Source organism: Cibotium barometz, chromosome 46 (genome assembly GCF_041138505.1).
Source record: "Cibotium barometz isolate CiBa-2024 chromosome 46, ASM4113850v1, whole genome shotgun sequence".
Classification (NCBI taxonomy): Eukaryota; Viridiplantae; Streptophyta; class Polypodiopsida; order Cyatheales; family Cibotiaceae; genus Cibotium; species Cibotium barometz.
Window position 1 is genome coordinate 7,761,490 of NC_141091.1, and position 24,165 is coordinate 7,785,654.

Genomic DNA, 24,165 nt, shown 5'->3' on the forward strand with positions numbered 1-24,165 from the left:
TTGAAACACTAGGAGCTAGATCACACAACAAGGCAAGTGTTTGAAAGAAGAAGTGCTTAATGAAGTTTTCATTAGATGTGAAAATGCTTCCACATCAATTGTTTAAGCTTTTCACAACTTGTCTATAGGAGACTGTGAGGTGGTTACATAGAAATCGTACTCTTCATTGCTTGTTCATAGCATGGGCATGTGTTATCAACCAAATCATTTGTGATGTTGCAACTTAGGTAGCAAAATGCCCACATAAAATAATACAAGGACCCTATATGTCAAATAAGGGGATATGTATTGATTGGTTTGGTTTATTTTTTGCCTGCCGATCCCATGTCTAGTGTCTAGCGTCCTTTGGGAGAGAGCACTTTTTTTTGTATGTAAGAGGTGGGCATCCATGGTTTGAAATTAGGTCTTTAGATTGGCTAAAGCAAAAAGTTGAGCAAACCAACGAGTGTGTAACCATCTTCTATTATCATTGGCATCCCTATGACTACAATCGACAGACCATACATTAAGATACTGTAGGAAATCAACATCCGAATAACTAGTGAAGCCCAAGAGCTTTGTTATTGACGGGACCCCTTGCTGCTTGGGGGGCGGGGAGTGATGTGTACAACCTAAACCCCCCAAGCCTACACAGATGTTATTTAATTAGCATACACACCTGTGATAAAAAATAACATATAAATGTAAATTGTGCTGTCATGTTGATGGGAGCGCCCTTACACATTAATGGGGCAAACTAGTTATAGTTCATAACAGGTGAAACGCTGGTTGGAAGCTCAAAGAGAGTGAATGGATTTAATATGATCAATTGCCTTCCTGACTAACAAAGAGGGTTCGTCATACAAGATAGCAGGATTGTCGACCTTGTTAGCCAAGCTGACTTCCCCTAAAAAAGCACGAAATGAATCTGACACGGAGTCAGAGAGAGACTTAAGATTGTAGCCGCCTTCTAGGAAGAAAACACAACGACCTCCGCAAAGATCTTGGGCAAGCTCTTTGATGTTCAATGCCAAACGGTAAAATGTTCCAGTTGTAAACTGGAAGCCACCAAGGGGATCTAGAACATGTGCATCGTATCTGTCATCAATCAAAAAACACACACACACACAAAAACTTAGAGATTAGCAATACAATCAAACAGCTGCCGTTTACATAGGCAAAGGTGCAGCAGCTAGCTAAGGAACTCCACGTGCCCCCTCCCTCCCAGTACGTACTACGGTCTTCCCCTCCCGACCACCTCTGGGCTTCCAGCACTGCACTCCTCCTGCACAGAGACAGCGTTTGATCGTCTGAGCCTCCCCTGCGTGTGGAGAAAGAGAGACTGCTTGGGACATTCACTTGGCCAAACAAGGGGGAGAAAAAGGGTTAATGAGAAAAAATGATTTTTGGATTTTTGAAATTTGAAAAGGTATAATTATTTATTTATTTATTTATTATTATTATTATTATTTTTTGTGTATGACCCTGCCAGCAACGCGCAGATCACCTACTTTTTTTTTTCTCCCCCCCTTTATTATGGACTACTCTTAAGTTTATATATATATATATATATATAAATGGCCTGGCCACAGCAACGCGCCGATCCTTTATGGACTACTCCTGCCCACCATTTCTTGGAACAAACATGTTTGCCAACCTACATTCTACATTGCACCTCACTCTTCCCTCTTCCCGTGATGGCCGTGGGTCAGTGGAAGCTCAATCTCAGCCGCAAAATCAGGGACTTTACTCCAGATTTTTACAGCTCAGCAATTTCGGAATGGATGGTAAGATGTATGCACGTCATTTTCAATTTAAATTCTGAGTTTTGCTGTGTCACGACTTCCATCACCCACCTATCTCTATCACCTGATCAAGAAAATATATCAAGCTTTCACCCCCCTCCCCTCAGCCATGAGGGTAAGGAACGGGCCTGGGGAACCCTTTCCCAAGAGGAGAACAGGGCTCCCGTTTCCAGAGGAAAAGGGCTCCCTACTTCCACCTTGTTCTACGCCCTTTCCTTAGTCCTTCTCCTCCCACCCCATTAAACATACTGGCATGTTGTTTCAAGGTGCCACAGAGCGTAGGCACACTACTTTTGACAGTTCATGGCATAGGTAGCTAGCTAGTTTCTTTTACATTCTTTCAGCTTTTCCACGGATCAGTATCCAATGGAGCTATTGTATAACCCTTTGGTCTCAGAGACCCTTGGGAATCTTGAGGACGTTAATAACAATTTTCTTCCTCTGTGTGAGCCATGCCTGCACAAAACCACTACAAATTATCGATTAATACTCCTGACTTTTTGCCAGGTGTACCAAGAGAGCGTGTGCCAATGTCCATGAGTATATATATACCCATGCCGGCGCCGACTCTTTAATAAATTTGCCACTGATTGTCCTTCTAGCTCTTTGCCATTGGTCCTGTATACGAGAGAAAGAGAGAGAGAGAGACCCACCCAGCAGACACCAGGATAAGGTCAGGCTTGAATCTCTGTGCAACGGGCACAATTACTTCATGGAAAACTGCAGACATAGCTTCATCACCAGATCCTCCAGGCAGTGGCAAGTTCAGTGTCGTTCCTTCTCCTGCTCCCTTCCCAATGTCTTCCAATTTCCCTGTTCCAGGGTAGCTACCTGCCTGCAAAGTGACCAAAGTTTGAAGTTAACTATTTGTGCCCTTGTGAAGGGCTGCATAACCAAACCAAAAGTAACAATGACTACATCTACCAATGAATGAAAAAACGTCCCATGTTCAATCTAGAAACAAGTTGTACCCCTGCATGGTTTTGCTCTGTAAGATTCAGAGTAATACGCTATGTTACATTTGAATTCAATGAGTGTCACAAGTGGGGGACCCGGAACACTAATAGACACTTCAAATACCAGACAGAGCATGATAACACAGTGGAAGAACCATAAATAATACAATAACACCGCACTGAGCCGGAACGGCTGTGTGGCGGAAGCCATAAAGCCAATCGATGATGAGCAGCGGCCAACTTGAATCCAATTGAAAGAATGCTGCTGAAGGAAAAAGACGACGGGAGAAGGAAGAGGCAGCGGTGGGGGCAAAAACATAGTTGTCTGCGAGATGCATACCGCAGCAACTACATGTCAAGTACGGGACCGAAACGACGCGAAACGTTTTCTTTGTCTGACTGTCGTTTCACTGCAGACATACGAAATGAAATGAAACGTACGTTTCGTACCGTTTGGTATGGTATGACAGCGAAACCAACCTGAAAAAAAAAACCTTTTTAAAACCCTTTTCCCCCCCCCCTTTTTTTATTGTTTTTTTGCCCGTTTTCTGCTTGTTTTTTTCACATGTTTGTGGTAGCCGTTTGGGACATGATCCCTTCACGGTGGATTCACCTTGGTACTTGTATAAGAGCTCTCAATGTCTCTCTCTCTCTCTAGTTGCTGCTTCCGGATGCTCCCTACTGATGAATTGTAGGGCTAGATACTTACCTTCAATTCTTTCTTTTCTTTTCCAGACAGTGTATCAGATGTCACATGGTTGTAACTTTGGTCTCATAGGTCACTTTGGCCTTTTGAAGACGTTAATATAACATTTCATTTCATTTCTCTCATGCTCTCGACTTCATTTTAATTTTGCCCTTTTTTTTTCTGGACATCCAGAAGACATTGACAGTTGTACATTGATTTGTCTCATAGGTCGAGTTCGGTCTCTAGTAGACGTTAATACAACTTTCTTTCTTTCTTTTCTCTCTCTCTCTCTCTCTCTTTAGACTTTGGCAATGAGGCCCCGAGGAAAGGAAAAGCATGAGGCTTTTGCCTTATATACCACCACCGGTGAGAAACCTACTGGTAATTCAGGGTCATGGAAATGGACGTGTAACTTTTGCGGGAAGGTTTACACAAGTAGCATCACAAGGCTCCTTGCACATGTGTCCAAGCTTGGTGGGGAAGTGGCGCCGTGCAAGGAGATTCCCCAAGAAATTGTAGATGGTACAGTGAAGAAGTACTCGCTCATCCGCAACCAAGGCAAAGGTGGACGTGGGGGAGCTTCCATGTCAGGTACCTCCGCATCCGTGACTCCTCTGCCCGTCCCATCCGGCTCTGGCAGAGCCAACTTCCAATCAAAGAGGCCAAGGGAGGAGAGCTCTCCACCAATGAGGCAAACAGCCATCGATGCAAACATTAACAACCTCACCTATGTGAAGGCAAAGATGAAAGCCGCAAATGAGGAGATTGCACGCACGGTGATCGATTGCAATCTCTCCTTCCATGTGCTCAAGGTTCCACAATGGCACGAAATGGTGAAGGCCATTGCGGAGGTGGGGCCATCCCATGGTGAATGGCATGGTATCACCTACCATGAGATGCGCACCACCGTGCTTGATGACGAGAGGTAAAGGATCAACGACAAACTCTCATCTGTACGGGAAGGGGGCGAAGTATGGTCGCTCTATCCTCTCCGATGGATGGAGTGATCGGAAGCAGAGGGGTATCATGAATATCCTTGTTTCATGCGCTCTCGGCACATACTTCTTACGCGCCGTGGATACCGAAAATGCGGGGCAAAAAACATTGGGAGACTTTATCTATTATCACATCCGGCAAGCCATCATAGAGGTATGTACTATGTCACATGTCACACGTGCATTGTGATTTAAGTTTTAACTCTCAAGTCTCGACTCTCTAGTATCTATGTAGCATGTTGAAGCTTCTAACTTCTAAGAATGTCATTGCATTTGCCATCGTGTTACATGTAGGTTGGGCATGAAAATGTCATTCAAGTCATCACAGACAATGCGTCCAATTGCCGCAAAATGGGACGCTTGGTAGAGGCGGAGTTCCCATCCATTGTATTGACTCCTTGTGCCTCCCATTGTCTAGACCTACTCATGGAGGATGTGGGGAAGCTAGAGTGGGTGAAGACAGTGGTTGCACAAGGCCTATCCATTGTGAATTTCTTCACAAAAAAGGTAAAGGTGCTCACTATGTTTCGCGAGCAAAGCAACTTGGAGCTTAAGAAGCCCTCTTCCACGTGGTTTGCCTACATGTGGCTTCTTTTGGAGCGGCTATACGACATGCAACCGAAGCTCCAAATGACCGTGGTCTCCCCGGATTGCGTCGCATGGCTAAGAGAGGAGATGGTGACTATTGTGGACGAGGCCCGAGCCGTTCAACGGCTTTGCATGAGGGAGTCCTTTTGGCGTGAGGTGCATGCCATTGTCATTGCGGTGACTCCCTTGTATAGGGTTTTGCACATGGCCAACATGGAGGGCTCCACATTGAGGCTACTTACCCACTTCATGCGAGAGGCTCTAGGGACGATTCGTGCGACCACCGTGCTTGATGAGGAGGACAAACCCATGTCCCATGTTTTCAAATCTCGTTTTTACATTTCTTTCTCATTCCTTACAGGCTTAACCTTAAAGTGAAATTTTTGCATTCTAGGGATCCCACCGAGCCTCCACCCACTCCACGACGCGATTCGATCGTGGCGCTTGTGGAGAGGAGGTGGCGATGGATGCATAAACCTATCCATGGTCTTGTGGCCTTGTTGCATCCCGCCTACAAAGTAGCAAGGCTCTTCGCCGATGAGGAGCTACTTTCTGATCGGGATGCCTACTTGCCAAGGATACTTTCCGTCCACGAGCAAATAGACTTTCTCTAAGAGCTCATTCGGTATAATGCTCAGAGGGGAGCTGCTTTCACGAATCCACGTTGCTCGAGTAAGGAGTCAATGATCCGGCCACTTTTTTGGTGAGAGTCATTTGGTTACCAAGAGTCATTTGGTTATCAAATGGCTCACGTACAAAAAGTGGCTTTGAGAGTCTTGTCACAGGTGACTATTGAATATTTAACGGGGGCATGTGAGAGGTGCTTGAGTTCCTACTCACTCATACACACAAAGATATGAAACCGTCTCCAACACCATGTAGTTAGAGCGGCTTGTATATTGCCATACTAACATGCGCATAGTGGAGAAGATGCATGACATGGAGATCTCCAAACAGGTAGAGATCTCCAGAGTTCAAAGTTCGACTCATTATAAATGCATGACTAAAGTCTAATCATTTATAAATGTTTGAACTTTGTTTTCAGGTAAATGTCGACGAGTTCAAGTTGATAGTGGACACTCTTTAAGAGTGTCCACAAGGAGCGAGATGTAGATGAAGAGGCCATATATGCCGATCTCTACAGGGAGCTAGAGGAGATTGAACTGTTGAGTTTCTAGTACTCGTAGAGGTCGCATAACTAGAGGTGGCACACGAGTAGAAGGCCGTGGATGCACTGTTCGACGCCTTACTTCGACCTTGGTGGCTACATCTGTAAGGCGTGGCTCCGACTCGACTTCGAGGAGCACTTTAGCACCTGTTGTTGAAGACGAGGATGCTCCTATTGTAGGCATCAGAGATGCCCGAGTACAATGACGAGGGCAATGTCCTTAGCGAGGGCATTCCTTCCCTTGGTGATTTCGCTGAGGAGGAGGACTAGAGTCTAGAGTCTAGACTCTGGCCATTTTTGTACTTAGTGTTGTGACTAGTCATAGCACACTTTTTTGTATTTCCTATTGTAGGCCGTGGGCCACAACTCTTATTTATGACATGTTCAGTGTTCATTGTTCATGACACGAGTTTTTGTACTAGTGTTTTAACTTTTTTCTAGTTTATGACAAATTACAACTTCTCTAGACTTTGCATCTCTAAATGTGTACAAATATCTTTTTTTCAAGTGGATCATACCTCAATCGAACTTATTTTTCAAAATTTAAAAGTCCCCTACCGATACCGTTTTTTTGTACCTTCGTTTCGTTCCTGACAACTATGGGCAGAAGGCAGGGGAGGAGGGGCACACGGGAGCAGAAGGGGCACATGCGGGGGCAGAGAAGAAGGAGGCAGGTTGGTTCAGCAGCGCGAGCTCACATCCCCAACTATACATCTAGGAACTTCTTTATTCAGATAGAAGCTTTTACAATAAACCAAGGTGCGGGTGCATACAACACGGATTTTCCACAAAGCATCAGCAACCTTTCATAGAGCATATACAATACTCAAGCTTGTCCTTCTTCACAAAAGACAGACCACAAATCAGTCCCAAATCCGTCACAAACAGTCCCAAAAACTGTCTCAAAACAGTCCATAAATCAGCCCCAAACACCGCCTCTTAAACAACAAATGATATCACAGAGAAGAATCCCAGCTGAAACCCACACATGTGGATGATTGTTGTACGGCTGTCTGAACAGCCAGTAGGTGACCAACTAGAAGGTGGCCAACAATAGCAAAGTATGGCTCTTGTTGGCCCTGTAGAGTGGACCAGCTCCAAAACAAGTGGGAGAAAACGAATCAGATCATGTCGCCTGTATACGACCAACACACAGTAGAAGAGAACTGCTGTACAGCCAGAATCTCCTGCTGCACAAAATGTACGGCCAGCGCTGAAAGAAAGAGGAGAAGAGTTGTAGTTGGCCAGAAGCTGCCTGATGATTCAGATAGGAGCCCCTACCTTCCTTTTCATAAGGTCAACGAGCTCCCCTTTCAGGCTTGCTTTTCCCTTATGCCAAAAGTAGCTGAGAATGCCCAAATATCAACTTTATGCTTTTCCCAAGCTTGTTGCCCAAGTTTCATGTAGGCGCCTCTTTCTGTCCACCTTTCCATGCCCCAAATATTAAATATGTCCAGCCTTCATCAAAGACATGTGAACACATTGACTTATAAGCATTATAAGTCACTTCGATAAATAAAATCCCATGCTGCTCATGTAAGTACTGTAACCGTCTTTCAAGCCAAACTTTGCCAGTAAATGCTCCAGCTTTCTCTTGTGGAAAATCCCCATTCACACCTTGGCTTTGCTCAGTGTGTGAAACATTGGTCAAGACTGGTGAAGAAACCAAATGGTGACATCCCCTTCGTCTTAAAAAATAGTTGTCCGCAACTGTATAAGCTCGATACCACTGAAATATTCTTCAAATAAAGCAGATGCACTACCAATTTATAATATTTCATAATCCATGCATTAAAGCTATAAATCCAGATCCACGATCTGAAGTCAGATACGGGCACAAGAGCCAACCGTATCAAGAAAGAAACTTTATCATATCTGGAGTCAACAAATCTAATAATAACTAGACACAGGTACAAGAGCCAACTGTGTCGGAACATATCCATAAATCCATGAGTAGCTTTAGTACCTACAAAAGAAAATTAAGTAGCATACATAGCCACAAAAGATCTTGCCATACCATTGGACTGTATAAGAGCAACAAAAGATCTTGCCATGCCATTGGACTGCATAAGAGCAACACTCCTATGATCCATATGCATGCCCAAACATGCTTCACATGTCCATGTGCTTCACTAGGGCAACGACCCTTCCATGAAACCATACATGCTCACCAGGGTTTTCCCTCCACGAGACTTCACTCACCAGGGAAGCTACCCTTCCATAAGTGCTAATAATACTCGCCAAGGTTACCATGCTTCCGTGAGTTTATGCAAGACTATGCACTTCTCATCCAGAGAAACTCTGTTCTCTCCCTCTTTGTGCCCATAAATCCTTAGTCCAAGCTGTGTACTTCTCATCCAAAGAAACTCTGTTCTCTCCCTCTTTGTGCCCTTGCCTATCCCCATTGAATCATGGAACAACTCCCCTCCAGCTCTCGCTTGATGCCTCTATTGGACAAGGGGCCCATGACCCGACTGTGCTTGAAGAATTAGGGAGTCAAGGCGCCATTCCTCTTGGAGGAGGAAATTTGTCAGCTAAGGGACCTTTTTCGGCTACTACCCTCAGGCCTTAGGCCACCCAAAGATCTACCCCTGACGAAGGAGGAAACAAGGACGATCTTAACAAACCTGGAGATTCAAGCAAGAAAGGTATGTCCGTCTCAATCACCCTTCCACTCCATCTGGTTTGGGATTGGGCTGTTACATACCAGGGAAGGGCAATGATTGGACTCTTCGTGGAGGTCCTAAAAAGCTGGATTACAGACAATTGGGAAAGCAGAGGTCTATGGGCAGAAAGGACCAGTTTCTCCCCAATAATTATTTCATTTTTCTGTTCAAAGAAGAAGAAATGGCGCTCAATGCTGTTGGTGCAGGACAGTGGATGATTCACAACTCACCTCTCTCTTCAGGTGGTATCCCAAGTTTTTCCCCTGTTGACCCAAAGCCTACTAGATGCCCTATTTGGGTGGAGCTTCCTTTCCTCCCTTCCATCTCCATCCCTTGCATATTTATGGAGTCTACGGAGCTTAACCAATGCTTGAGGTGGCCATTGATTAGTGAAAGGCCCAAAAGGGTTTATACCTTAGAAAAGTAATTGGCCACATGGCAAGCACTAGGCAAGGAGGAGAATGGTCTAGCACATATACTGTATACCCACGGATTGAGGAAATGTCCAGTTGGAGGTGCTGAAGAAAAGGGTTGTGCCAGAAAGAGACCATCCTATGGTTGGGTGCAAAACAAATAAGCCCTCTATTGAGGATTTCGGTAAGCTAGTCTAGCTAGGGAAAGGTGGTGGAGGCAGCACCCACTTCCACCTCCAGAACAACAAATTGTTTGAGGTATTTCATCACCTGCATGGTTGGGATGGCACCCCCATGCATTTGATCACTCTGAAGGAGTCTTTCATGTTATTCCCCATACAAAACAATTCCTAGAACGATGAGATATGATTCCATTGCAAAGTAATAAATAAAGCCTACTTTTTGTAATGGTTAGGATAAATCTTAACACAAAATCACAGCAAAAAAGAAATGTAATTCATCTGGTTTATGAAGCACCAAATCAAAATGCGAGCTGTTATGTTCTGATAGACACTTGCTTTGCATGTTTCTATACAACATGATATCCAATGGCTTATAAGTAGGCTTATGAGTAAAATGCTTACTTGATGCGTAGATAGGAAGTAAATGTCGGGATCATCATCAAAAGCATCATTTGTACCATTCCCATGGTGTACATCAAAATCAATAATAAATATTCGTTTCATTCTGTGCTTCTGCTGAGCATGCCGAGCAGCAATTGCAATATTACCAAAGATACAAAATCCCATGGGTCCCGATGGAACAGCATGATGACCTGGTGGTCTCACCAAAGCAAAACCTATTGGAGGCTTCCGTGTCGTACTAGAAGCTGCCACCTTACAGCATAGAAACAAAAATAATGAGATGAAAAATGATTCAAGATTAGAGAGATCAGCTCAAGAAACACACATGCACGCGCATGCTGCACACAACGTCCATGATAAGGACATCCGTCATATAAAAAACCAAATGGAAAAATTGGCTAGTAGAAATTTTAACATGCTCACCATTATTTTGACTAAGCAAAGAAAGTAGCAAGACCCCATCTCTGCCTGGTTGATTCTAAGAGCTGAAATTCCTGCCCCTATCTATTGTACCACACCTGAAAAGCACAGGTTTTTTTTTCCTTCTGAGGGTTTTTCACCACAGGTTATGTAGCACACCACTTTATTCAATGCATCGGTCATGGCTGCAGCCAGCGGGGGTCGAACCCACCTGTTAAGCATAGTTCTATCAATGTGCCTTCTAGGAGAATAGAGCCAAGTTCCTATCCACTTTCCTTAAAGCACACCACTGACACCTAGAAAGAGAGGACATCATGGTAAAATGTCCTTCCTATGAGGAATCCTAGACAAGGTGTGAGATGTAGAAAAAAATGAGTAACAGCCTAGATTAGAGTTTCTAAAAGAAGAAAATATAGTCCTCCCTTCAGGCAGCCCTGTTGGAGTCTGAGTGAGATCCGATGAAGGAGTTGCAGCCTATGCTCTAGCTTTATCGAAATGATGGGAGCAATAAAGCATTGTTTGTCAAAGTCTTGTCTCCTGTGTTAGAAAGCATTAAAACCATAATGTCGACAAGTCAAATAAGTCTCGTCTATAGCCACTTGGACAACTGCTATCATGCTACCTGCAATGATGGCCATACCGTATTATTTGCTCCTTGTAGTGCTAAAGGAGTCATTAAAAGTAGTTATAAGCAATTGAGTGCACACTCTGAATCTTTAATTTCACTATCTCTAGCTGTCTTCGCTACAGAAATGTCTTTGAAAACCACCCTCTTATGTATGAAGACTAATACCAATGTCTTAAAGCAACAAGGCAAAACAGGTGGGGTGTACACTGCGAAGGCAAAATTACCATTGCCGATAAAGAAAGAAGCAAGAAAGGAATGAGAGCAAATTGGGGTTCGCGTCCTGTGGGGACCAAAAAGACCATCTCCATGTCACCATGGAATTGTAATGGTACATTGTGGTTCATATCATGCAAATTCACTGAGACTTTTAAGTAGAGCCCAATCGCCTATATAAGCATTACCCAGGCTTATTTTTTATTTACGATCGTGGAGTCTGACTCATAGCGCATGGCCCATTCAGAGTGCTCGTGGTATGGGACGACAAGTCTTACTACAGGGGAGCTCTGCTCAAAATGTAGCTTTGGCCTCTAGCTCGGGGGTGAGTCCAGAGTAACTCTATGGCTGGGAGATAACCCTTAGGCCTCGGTCCGGGGTTGTTCCTACGGCAAGGTCATGTTAGACGGTTAGACCTTACACTCGTATTAGAGCTGTTTTTCTTTGGGTATGGGGAATTATAGGTCTTGTACCATGGTAACAAGAAGGAAGGAAAAATCACTGCCATGGGGAAGCCTCTGATCTCAGCCTTTGCACAAGAAAGAAAGAAAAGAAAAGAAAAGATATATTAACGTCTACGGAAGTCCAGATCGGCCTATGAGACAAATCTGTATACAACGAGTCCATGTCTTGAGTATCATGGAAAGAAAAACTGAAATGAAAAGCTAATCCTAGTCATATGCAGCTCACCATGCAGTCATTGTCTAGCATGCTATAGATGTACAATCATGATAGGTGGTATACTACTAATTCCACCTAGTGGAGATGGTGGGGTGTAGTACATCATACATGGGGCATGGAGCTAGGAGGACTCTCACATCTATTGTGCCCTGGTGTAGCCTCTGGACTCTCTCCTCCATAGCTCTGCGGTATCGTTGCTTGGATCTGGGCAGACTGGGCATAATGGAGTAGTGGTGGTCTGCATCCGGGTAGTCGTGGTCTCCTGGCAGCTCTGATCTCCGAGGCTCTATGTAGTGTGAGCCCTCATCGAGTGGTAGATGATACAAGGGGAGGGAGATGTGGCTCGCTGATAGGCCTGAAGAAGCTGGTGATCTGTGGCTCGGATCTTTGGCTTTGCACCTATAGAAGCCTCTCTCTATGTCGGTGTAGCTCAAGGAGGAAAAGGCCTAGGCATCTTTGATCAAGATACTCCATCACCGGCTAAGTGGGCCAAAACCCTTTCTGAACAAGCAGTGATATCTCCCTCTGATCTCATAATATACAGGGCATCTGCATATGTAATCCTCCTTTGTCTCTACCTCTCTGTGGCATAATCTGCATACTCTATCCTCTGTAGGGGTCCATGCTGCTCTCCCTGCCTCAATCTCCAGAGTGTGAGAGGAAACTCTGATTTGACCAATAGTGACCCTCATAGCATGAGACGTGTACATCCATATAGCCTGGGCATCTGACAAATCCATCCCCTGTGAATCTAAGGAAATTATCTCTGTAGTACTGCATCTTGGTGGGAAGGGGACCCGACCAAGTCTCCCTGCTGTGCATCTGGATCAAATTCTGTCTCAGAACTCTATTCCTCTCCTCTCAGAAAAGTGTAAAGTATAGGGAGTCATCATCATACTGGAAGGGTGGTAATATATCCATGTCGAGCCCATGTGCTGAGAACCACTCATCTACTGTAGCATACGATGATGGGTGATGGCCCTCTGTGGCAATACTCTATGAGGACTCCATGGCCAAGCAGGGTAGTCTCTCTAGACCCATGCCTTTGATGAATCTGATGTAGGCTATGGTCTGAAATAGAGCCTCTACCATCATGGGGGGCACTGCAAGAGTAGTGGGTTAAGATATGTGGGGTGGTGGGCTATATTTTGTACCCAAGGTATGCCGGGAGTCATGTGCTAGCAGTCAGAGCCCAAAATGACTATATCCTTCACTGTCGGGCATCAGTAGTGGATGAAAAATCGTTTGAACGCACTCAACTTGTGTCTCACAGCCCTTTAAACTATGTTTCAAACCTTGAGTCGACTCGCTGGTCCTCAAGTGCAACGGGCTACGCTGTAATTTTAAGTTGTTCCCTTATCTAGAGAGAAAAGGGAGTTTGACGAGACAACGGTTGGGAATCGGCTGGACCATTAGACTGCTTATTCTGAGTTGATCAGTGCACCTGATGATCGTAGCATTCCCCAAGTCCAAATGTTCTTAAAGAACAACACTTATATCTGGTGGCAGGATCTACAACCAAAGCCGGTAACTTGGCAAGAGTTTGTGGATGGGTTCCATAAGCAGTTCGCCGTAATAGGCACTATGGTGCCCTATCAAAAACTGCACGAAAATAACATGAAGAACAAGACATTTGATTGGTATTGCAAGATTCCTAGGATGCCTTGACGAAGTGCAAGACAGACCCACTTCATTCAATGTCTATCTTTATTCTTGGGCTTCATCCAGATTACCAGAGTGCATAGAAATCACACTCAAACACTAGAGGATGCGATCTAGCATGCCCGGAATTTTGATAACACACATGGCAATAAAAGGAACCTTCAACTAAAATCCCAGTAGCAAAGCAAAAGAAGGCCCTACAACGGTGAAAGCAAAGCTCATTCGACCAACCTCACCCAACACAACCTCAGCAAAGCAACTAAAAAGAAGAGGGTGGAAAAAAAAGCAGCTTTAAAAATGAAGGAAAGAAGACAAGAGCGTGCTTCGAGTGTAATCAGTCAGGTCATCCAAAGATTGCCCTAATAAGAAAAAACATAGCAAGTCGTCGGTGTCAATCCACAAAATTTCAGGTAATAACTGCTTCTCTTCCATTGAGGTTCACCACCACACACTTCTCACAAACACTGAAATCATCTACAAACACACGCATGAATTTCATTGGATAATCACATAGAAAATTTCTTGTACCATGTGTTGGAATGTTGCGGGTACATTTTGGAGGTTGAAGGTCATGACATTTGACACAAATGCTCCCATTCCGTGTGATGAATGCAGTCTTCTCCATGTCATCGGGTGCCATTCTAACCTACTGATTGTATCTATTCAATTCATCCAAGAAGGAATACATTTCATAGTCGGCAATAGCATCCATCATCGAGTCTGTGAAAGATAATGGAAATGGGTCCAGTATGGTAGCTACATTCAGCTTCCAGTAATCCACACAGACTCTTAGCTTGCCATTCTTCTTTGGCATGATCACTATGGGGGTCAACCATGAATCCCACTACCAAAAATTTATCGATTTCCTCCTTGACTTGCTTGGCATAGTTGGGGTTCATCATGTACCTTTACTGCCCGGATCGGAACTACATCTTCCTTTGCAAGTTGACTCTCGATCCACTGACTATCGGGGGACCTCTCCTGAAGCCGTTGTACAGAGGCAAGACTCCTCCTCAAACTCATCTCCTGCTCCCGAAAACCCTCTAATTGTCTCTAGGCTACCTCCTGCAAGAAACAGTTGATCTCCCATACACCCTCATCCACTATGCCTGCACCAGAGCCTAAAAGAAAATCCAATCCCACCCATATCTACTCTATCCTACTACAAATCTCTGGGTCTTGAACGAGGCTATCCTCATCTGCCTGTCATGCCTCGTGGGGTCCTCTAAGGACAGAATAACCGAAGCGTGGTCAGAAAATGTAGTGCTTGCCAAAATACTAATCATACCACCTCGGCTGCAAGCCCACTCATTCACATAAAATATGTCAAGTCTAGAGAGGTTGGGGCTTGTGCTCCTCCTATCCGATCTCGAGAAACGAAGGCTCCTAGAGCTACGCCCAAACTTTGGAAGATGCCAAGGGTCCTGTCCCCTAACTGCAAGAACCATCTCGTCCGAGGCTGTGGCCATGCCACCCCCAAGTCTGTCTATCCTCTGCTGCCTCTATCATGTTGAATTCACCAGCCAAGCACCAAAAGTCAGCCTGAGGGAGGGCCTGCCGTATTGAGCTCCAACAGAGAGATCTACCTGTAGGCAGCGTTCGGACCATAAACGTTGAGGAAGCCAACGCTATCCTCCCCAATAGTAACGGTAATCCACTGTGCACGCCCGGGGAGCAACTACTCTCACTATCAAAAATACACACCCCTCCCAGGGGCCAAAAGATGGGGACCAGAGGTGTGACTCTTGCCTGGAAGAATCTTCCCGCATCTACGGGTGCGCCCCTCTGAGAGGTGATGCTCCTGCAGAAATAAAATGTCTATGGGTCCCCCAACAATGGTTCTCTGGAGCTTGCCTCATAGGACATCTCATCTCTGAAAGCACTGAGGCCCCCCTAAACCTAAATGTTCCATGTAACAATCTGCATATCAGTCTCTGTGTGATGCGGCACTAGCGGAACTGCCCTACACTAGAAGAGTCTTGGGCGAGGGTTTAGATGGGGAATAATCACAATCTGTGCACACGCGAAGGCGAAGGCGAAGGCGCGCCAAGTGGACACTAATCCTATCCTCCATGTGATGCCACTCTATACGAGCGTGAGCGTATGCATGCTCTGGACTCCATCTATCACAATAGAGGTATTTGTAAGAGGAGGAAAGAGGTACCACGGCGGAAGTATGCATGAAGACTTTTAAAAAGCAACACCTCCACGCTGGAGACTACTATCTCCTCGTCCTTGCCTCAATGAGCAGAACCTCCAGGCTCCATCCTAGCTAAAGGCAAGAAATGGGTGAGAATGTTGGTGATGCGAAGATCCTAGAGGTGCTGGGAGAGCGACTGCCTGGCCCTAGAGCAACTGCCACCATGTCCGGAACCCACTGTCTCCCCGGGGCTGCACTAAAGGGGAAAGAGAACATCATCTCGCCCTTATATCTGTAGTAGAGGGCATGGAGTGGTGAAAAACCACACATACCCGAACAAGGGCTACTCTGGTGGAAGAGCCCTCACCGGGGAAGCGGCAATGGTCATCTCTACCGGCTCAAAGAACCCGTGAATCAAGTGACCGACGAAGGTGCTTTGGAGAGGCAGAAACGAGATTGGGGGGGGGGGGGGGGGGGGGCTCAAATGATAAGGGCGGGGCGAGGGGGGGAACCGCGATGGGTAAAGTCAGTCACGAAGCAGGGAGAGGAGGGAGGGGAGGAGGTGAGGGAGGGCGGAGGGGTAGAGGGCGGGGGAGGGGTGTTGCTCGGCGAGATCCATCAGAGAGGACGTCTGTGGGGATGGGGTCACTAGGGGCTTAGAGAGGCCGATTGGCCTCTCAAAACTCTGGGGATCGAAGGGGAGGGGGGGGATCTCGACGATGGATCAGTCGCCATATTGGTGGGGCCCGCTCCGGGACTAGCGAGGGCGCGTCACCAATGGGAAAATCTTGCATGTTCCCTTCCATCTGCTCTCTATTGTTCCACCCTCACATGGTAGAAACAATCTTCAAGAGAGCACGTAGGACAAGATAACACTACACAGGGTATGTTGTGCTTGTCACTACCCTTTGAAGTGCCCATGTTCCCTTCCATCTGCTCTCTATTGTTCCACCCTTACATGGTAGAAACAATCTTCAAGAGAGCACGTAGGACAAGAGAACACTACACAGGGTATGTGAATCATGAGTTTCATAAGTCCAATGCATCCCAAATAAAGGGAGCCAAAAAGAATAATCCATCCCAGTAAAAGGGAGCCATAAACATAATCCATAAACCTGAGAATGGATCCAAATTCCTAGAAAAGAAGCTTTTAGTTGAACCATGGCCACAATACCAATAGGGATTTAAACTTGGGACCTTCCTTCCAAAGTCACAAGCCCTCACCGCTAGGCTATGCACCCATTGGTGTCTTGCAAGACTGAGGTCATGAATAATATTTTTAATAATAATCAGTTTTATACCTAAACACCTACACATCATAAACAAATGCCCAATTTATGAGAGTGAGAAGTGAACCATAAGGTCACGCAAGCATTCACACATGTTACGTACCTAGCACTAACCCTTGGGGTTAGGGACTAATCTTGTAGGGTTACGAGAGCCTTGGGATTAGGAAGAGCAGGTGGATTCAAGTGGCTAAGGTTTAAATTAATAAATCCAAGGTCATTGGCTATTTATGACTATACTGTTATTTATAGCAGCAAGAAGTACTATACAAGTGAGTCTTGGGTTATTATTGATTCATTGTGGTCTGGACCTGGACCAAGAGGCTAAATCCTGCCATGGACGTGGTGGATCACGGGTAGTCTTATTGAGGACCCCTGTGGGACACTAGGGTTAACTCACATGGACTCGTGGGAGTGGAACCTTAGCCCCTATCTCGGGAGAGGTTTGCGGACACAAACCTATGGTTGGGTGGTGAGCTTGCCTGCACCCCTTTTTATTTGGTTTCTCTAATCTTGTTTATGCCTATGTATTAGTTGATCCATGGGAGGAGTCCCTTACATTTGGTATCAAAGCCAAGTTAATCGTGGAGGCAGGAAAAAGCAAGGTTTGCATGTTGTCGTGTTTTTGATCAAGGTTGCCTAAGCCACGTATCTCCCCATCACCATATCTATATTTTGAATCTGCAAGAAGTAGTTAGGTTTTGCTGGCAGGATAGGGTTCCTGCGGATTCTCAAAGGAGTTGGAGAACAAGGAGATTTGTAGGCCTGCGTGCAGTTGGAATTGTCCCGGGAAACCCCTGTTTTGGACTGTAACCCTAGGTTTTCTCTATGTTGTTAGTGCTGCAGATTGTCAGAGTTTCATGGTGTATATGGTTGTTGCATGGGCTGTGGGTTCGTAGCCAGTCATGCACGGAAAACCGACCATGTGCAGATTCCAAGCCGCAGAAGGCAGCTGTCTAAGGCTGATTTGTGCTCTGAATTGGGAGCCAACAGCAGCCAATGGGCGTATGCAGGTATTGTAGCCAGCAGAGCCATCTAGAGATGTGGCGCACAGGGCTGTAGGCCCTGGACCATGCTGTACAGCACCTGTAGCAGACCGTACAGAGGCCAGTGAACAGGTCGTACACACTGCAGTGGCCGTACAAAGGCTGAAGCAGGCAGGTGTGGGCTGGCGCATATGGAAGAGCAGGTGGACAGCAGCAGGGCAATGCAAAAAGAGAAAGCAGAGTAGGTGGCGAGCTGTTTTTTTGGCACAAAAAGCATATCTTAAGCCATCTATAGGGTTATGTTTTTTTAAAACAACTAGTTATGCTATTTTTAATATAGAAAAAGCATGGGGGCTGTTTTAATTAAAGCGCGGGGGGGGGGGGGGGGGGGGGGGGGGGGGGGGGGCAGTTTTTAGCGCGCACTTTAAAAAAAGGCCGATTTTTTGGGAAAAAAGCACTTAGTGGTTTTTTGGGCCCGTGACAAAATTGATTGAATGCAACTAGCTCTACTTCTCTCGTGCGTGGGGTACCAGTGGGTCTTGTTTTGCATACTTTTCTCCAATCTCTCCTTTTTTGAATTTCAAAATCGGTCACATAGGTATCTTGCAGCAGCAGCAGCAGACCTTTTGTTCTTTCTATTTCTCCCATTGCCATGACGGCGCGACTCCATTTTGTTGATGAGGTTTCCGACCATGAGGAAGATCGTCCTCACGGATCACGAGAACACCTGGTGGCAGTTTTTAGCGCACACTTTAAAAAAAGGCCGGTTTTTTGGGAAAAAAGCACTTGGTGTTTTTTTGGGCCCGTGACAAAATTGATTGAACGCAACTAGCTCTACATCTCTCGTGCATGGGGTACCAGTGGGTCACCTTGTTTTGCATACTTTTCTCCAATCTCGCCTTTTTTGAATTTCAAAATCGGTTACATAGGTATCTTGCAGCAGTAGCAGACCTTTCTTTCTTTCTATTTCTCCCATTGCCATGATGGTGCGACTCCATTTTGTTGATGAGGTTTCCGACCATGAGGAAGACCGTCCTCACGGATCACGAGAACACCGGGAGGTGACACAAGAGGTGGTCGAGGGGGTTGAGAAAGCTTACTTCGAGGAGCACATGGCACAACTCCGAGCAGAGTCCCGGGAAGAGATCCAGGTTTTGCCGGATCAGGTGGTAGTACTTCAGCGAGTGGTGATTGGTGCAACGGCTCCTCCGGGACAGGTAATAGCTCCTCCATTCGCACCCAAGGCTTTTGCGGTGAGAAACAAGAGAGGACCCAAGAGGTGGTTGACTCTTGGCTCAATCGTTGGGACGTACACTTTGAGTTTCACCAGTTTTGTTATGTCCCATCCTTATGGAGGGTAGTTACCCTACAGTAGACAGAGTTACACAAGACTTGACAAGGAAATAGGAAGGATGATTTGGATGGGGTTGCTAGGATTGGGCAGGTGAATCTTTTAACCAGTTTTGTGCTAACTTATTTGATTCCTTGAGAGAGCTATGTCGGGCCAATAGACATTTCATTCGGTATTGGCAGTAGCTCCATGCAGTAGGGAGCTCCATTGATATAGACTAGGACTTAGAGATCATTCCACCTATTAGGGTGGAAGGTAGTCAGTATCATATTCAAAACCAGTTGTAATTCCACGATGATAGTGTCTGTGTGCCGGATTGTGTTGAGATTAGGGAAACGATCTCTCATGATTGTCGCCACGCTCCTACGGTAGGTTACCCGAAGGTCGACGAACTTGTGTTTTTCTAATCATCCTCAATCCAATGGGCAGATGGAGAGGGTGGGATTTGGGATCACGTGTTTGAGGTTATGCTTTGTGCATACCGTTGGAGGTGACCATTGTATTGGGAGAGGTACATCCCTATGGTCAAGTTAGCCTAAGATACTACTAAGCACATGGTTCAGGCAATAGCTAGAATATGTTTGGTAGGAGTTGGGTTAAAACCTAGATTCCCTTGGTAGGAGTTGGGTTAAAACCTAGATTCCCTTGGTAGGAATTGGGTTAAAACCCAGATTCCCTGAGACTTTGATAGCTTGAAGGAGACACAGTTGTGGTGGCTGATAGTTTTATGAGTCTTTGAGAGGAAAGTTTGATATCCCCTAGGTACGAGGATTTACCAGATCCTGGAAAGGATGGGTATTATATTGCAGCTAGCAAATAGTTGTCAATAAGCACTATATAAGTGAGTCTTGGGTTATTATTGATTCATCGTGGTCTGGACCTAGACCAAGAGGTATATAAGTGAGTCTTGGGTTATTATTGATTCATCATGGTCTGGACCTAGACCAAGAGGCTTACTCCTGACATGACGTGGCAAATCATGGGTAGTCTTGCTAAGGGCCCATGTGGGTAGCCACTGGTGGTATGGGACGCTAGGGCTGACTGTCATGGACTCGTGGGAGTGGAACCTTCACCCCTGGCTCAGGGGAGGTTTGCGCACGCGAACCTATGGTTGGGTGGTGAGCTTTTTCATTTGCTTTCTCTAATCTTGTTTATGCCTTTGTATTGGGTGATCCATGGAAGGAATCCCTTACAACACGCAAGACTTCAAATATTTCAAGCATCCTCCAAAACCATTGGGCCTTTCAAGTGTCCTTAAGCACATGGCAATTGTGTGCATAAAACCAAGTGATATCCATACCCAAAAACAACACACACACATCTCAACGCTCAAGCAACCATGTAAAAACGACGACGTTAACAAAAAATAAAAAATAGAAACAACAATTTCAACAATCGAGCATGTCACAATATTCCAAGCGGAAGAAAAGTAGGCTAGTGGCAAAAGATATGTGGCACTCTTTCTACATAAGATACAGAAACATAGACACCAACTACTAGAGCCAAGGTCGAGCAATCCTTACAACTTCCTTCCAAAGCATTGGATACTGCCAAGCCTGAAAGCAAGATGAGGGGAAGACACAAGTGAAACAATGCAAGGATACACATAGAGAGACAGAGATTGCAGCCACCTAAAGTCTTCATCCAAACGTCCAAACACCTAGCTTTTGCTAGATGCCCTCCTATTGGTATTAGAGCTACACAGGATCAAAATCTTATGGTGGATTAAAGATAACCATGGTGTGTGTGTAGAGAGAGAAGAAGAGAGATGTGACAAATCTCAAAGGGAGAGTACTCTCAAAGATAAGAGTCATGCACGACTCAATGATTGATAGATCAATGTTTAAAACCCTTCACAAAGTACATGCTTTGTAGGTAGCAACCTTATCTTTTGACCCATAGAAAGCACACACTCTCTCTCTAAACTAATGACACATGGCACACTTATCCTATCATCTCATAAGAGGGTGTTCACACAAAAAGAGCCCCAAATTCCCAACAAACCCCCCTTTGGAGGAGCAAAGGTGGAGATGTTTGATAAACCTTCATGGTCATGGTGGTTTGGACTCTAGATTGCACCACGTGCTCAAAGGAGACACAATGGCACCAACATCTGAATTCTCATGTCCGGTCTGATAAGAGGTTCATCACACAATGATAGCCTACATCAATCTACCAAGACGACCCCCCAAGATCCAAATAGGGATCTGAAAGAAAAAAAAGGAGCCGTTTATATGATTCAAGATTTGTTACAAAGATGGAACACACATGAAAGACTGACTTACTCCTACAACAATTATTACAATCAATTTTGGGAGACTACCCGGGCAGAGAACCCATGAACCCAGACAATAATTACCAAACAAGTTTTCCAACTTGTCCCATACCTCTTTTGAGCTCTTGGTGAAATCCACATGACAAATCAGGTTATCAGACAACCTCATCTCGATAGTGCCATAGCCTTGTCATTTCGATCATTCCACGTGCGAATCTTCTCCACTTCGTTGCTTGGTTTGATGTTTGTGATGTTGACCGCATTCTAGACACCATCTCTCATTATTAGGAGACGCACCTTAATCTCCCATGTCGAGTATCAAGACAACGATAGGTTCGAGCCGCAGTTGCACAGATGGCTGAAAAAATAAGAGTCCACTGGCAAGACTTGAAGGGGCTAGCTCAGACAGGGGCCGGAGGATCCCCCCCCCCCCTTAGGGCTGAGCAGAGTAGGTGGCGCCGCCTATTCACCACGCACGCGACTATTGCAGGGATCGGAGCTAGCAGAGACCACTTTGGGGGGGAGGGGGGGGGGGACTGTCACACCAGGGTTGGGGATGGGCGAGGAGCGCCAAGGCAAACGTCAGAATGAGCATCACAGTGGCGAAGTCAGATGCAGGAAGAGAGTGCACAGAACCTTGCCCTGATACCATGTTGGTATTAGAGCTATATAGAATTAAAAGCTTATGGTAGATTGAAGATAACCATGGTGTGTGTGTGCACACACAGAGAGAGAGAGAGAGAGAGAGAGAGAGAGAGAGAGAGAGAGAGAGTTGTATTAACGTCTTCAAAAGGCCAAAATGACCTATGAGACCAAAAGGTTACATCATATCCATGAGGTACATAATCCTGGGTACAAAATAGTAATAAAGAAAGATAACAAAAATCTAGAATTTTAAAATCTGATCTAGGTACATGAGCAGAGAGCTCTCATATCACCCTAATACATCCTTCATGGGCCACTGTGACATGGTGCTCAAGGTGGTAAAATTGAGCTGGCGCGAGAAGGTCTTGCGATGATGGGAGATGATGGCCCGGATCTTCCTGTGTGGTGGCGTGGCCGTGGGTGAGGGCCATGGGGTCTGGGGCGTCGAGCTCTGCATAACTCAGTGGCTCTGTCGAGTGTCACACCTCTCGACCGAGCTCCTACACTAACCTGTGGTCTGGGTATGATGGGTGGATCGGCCCTCGGAGTGCTGGTATGGAAGAAGTCAATGAGAGCTCTCTGTGCTTGTCCTCGAGCAAGTACAACTGATCTAGATCTCACTAAGGACTCCGTGTGTCTATGGAGCTCTAGAAGAAAAAGTCCCAGGCATCTCTGATCTAGGAAGTCCATGATCCTGGAAGGTGGTCCGAACCCAGCTCGGAAGAGGCAGTGCAACCTCCCCCGAATCTCATAGTACACGGGGCATCGGCATATGTAATGGTCCTCTGTCTCGGGCTCTGTGTGACAGAGCTGCTGTCCTCTGGTGCGGCCGCCCTAGGCCCATATCTGGCAGTCTCCACTCTCACCTGGTGGGACGAGGTGCGGATCTGGCCAATCGCACATCTCACCCCAAAGGATAGGTGTATGTCCATGTAGCGTGGACGGATGATGAACCCATCCTTTGTCAGGCATAGGAGGTGATCTTTGTAGAAGGCCATTTTTGTCCCCAGTGGACGACTAGGTGAACTCCATGTCCTCTGAGTATCCAGTCTGATAATGTCCTTCTTGATAACCCTGTTCCGCTCTGTGCCGGCTGAGAGCAAATGACGGGGCCTCTATGTTGTACTGGAAGGAGGGGAGTGCCTCCATCTGCATACCATGCATGCCAAACCAAGTGCCTACCTGTGCATACTATAGCACTCTGTATCTCCCTCAAGTGTCAACTGTCTCGAGGACTTCGGGGCTAGCCGGGGGTATCTATCAAGTGGAAGCTCCCATAGCCTATGCCAGTATGTCACTATCTGGAATAGAGCCTCTGTCACTATCGGTGCAGCCCCCATCTCTGCCCGCACAATCTCATGCGGCACTGATGGTTGACTCCTAATCATGCATGAGATCATCGCCACTAGGGGCCTCTCCATCGGCTTCCACCCATCATATACCTCCTCTGTATCTGTCTCGGCCGGCTCTCTCCTCTGTCTCCTCCTATGGTATAAGAGCTAAGACAACAGATGGGGGCACCATACAGTAGTGCAGGTGTAACTAGAGTATCAAATAGCCAAAGCTTCGTCCTCAGCTCCTGAAACTGTATCTGTGAGCATTGCCTCTCTAGCAAGCCAAGGGCTGCATATCCCCTCATCAATCTAGCGTCGACCGCCTTCTACATCGAGAACTGAGGTCTAGCAAAAGTGATCCCAAGGTATACATACGAGGTAACATACTCCACAGGCTCTCCACTATATGTAAACTGTACTGCAGATCTACTTATCCACTGTGAGGAGGTGTTAAAGATCATGACCTTGGTCTTTCCAAGGTTCAAAGTAAGGTCCCGGTCCTCGCAAAAGGCCTGAAATGCATCCAAATGCCTCTGCAGCCCCTCTGGTGAATCAGAAATAAGAACAATATCATCTGCATACAAGAGGATCGGTATCAGGACTCCTGCCAAATGTGCTCTTGGTCCTCCCTGTCTGTCTATGTAACCGAGATCTCGTCAATGTATAGACCAAATAGAGTAGGGGACAAGGGGCAGCCCTGCT

The 24,165-nt window shown here is 45.9% G+C and overlaps 1 protein-coding gene across 1 annotated transcript in view; it reads right to left on the reverse strand.

The window, feature by feature from the left end:
• Positions 1-446: 446 nt before the first annotated feature.
• HDA14 (histone deacetylase 14) overlaps positions 447-24,165 on the reverse strand; it is a 99,576-nt gene continuing 75,857 nt past the window's right edge. Inside the window, 3 exon segments of the mRNA XM_086783691.1 lie at positions 447-1,077; positions 2,438-2,619; positions 9,843-10,094. Coding sequence (XP_086639817.1) covers positions 777-1,077; positions 2,438-2,619; positions 9,843-10,094 — 735 coding nt within the window. The 3' untranslated portion in view covers positions 447-776.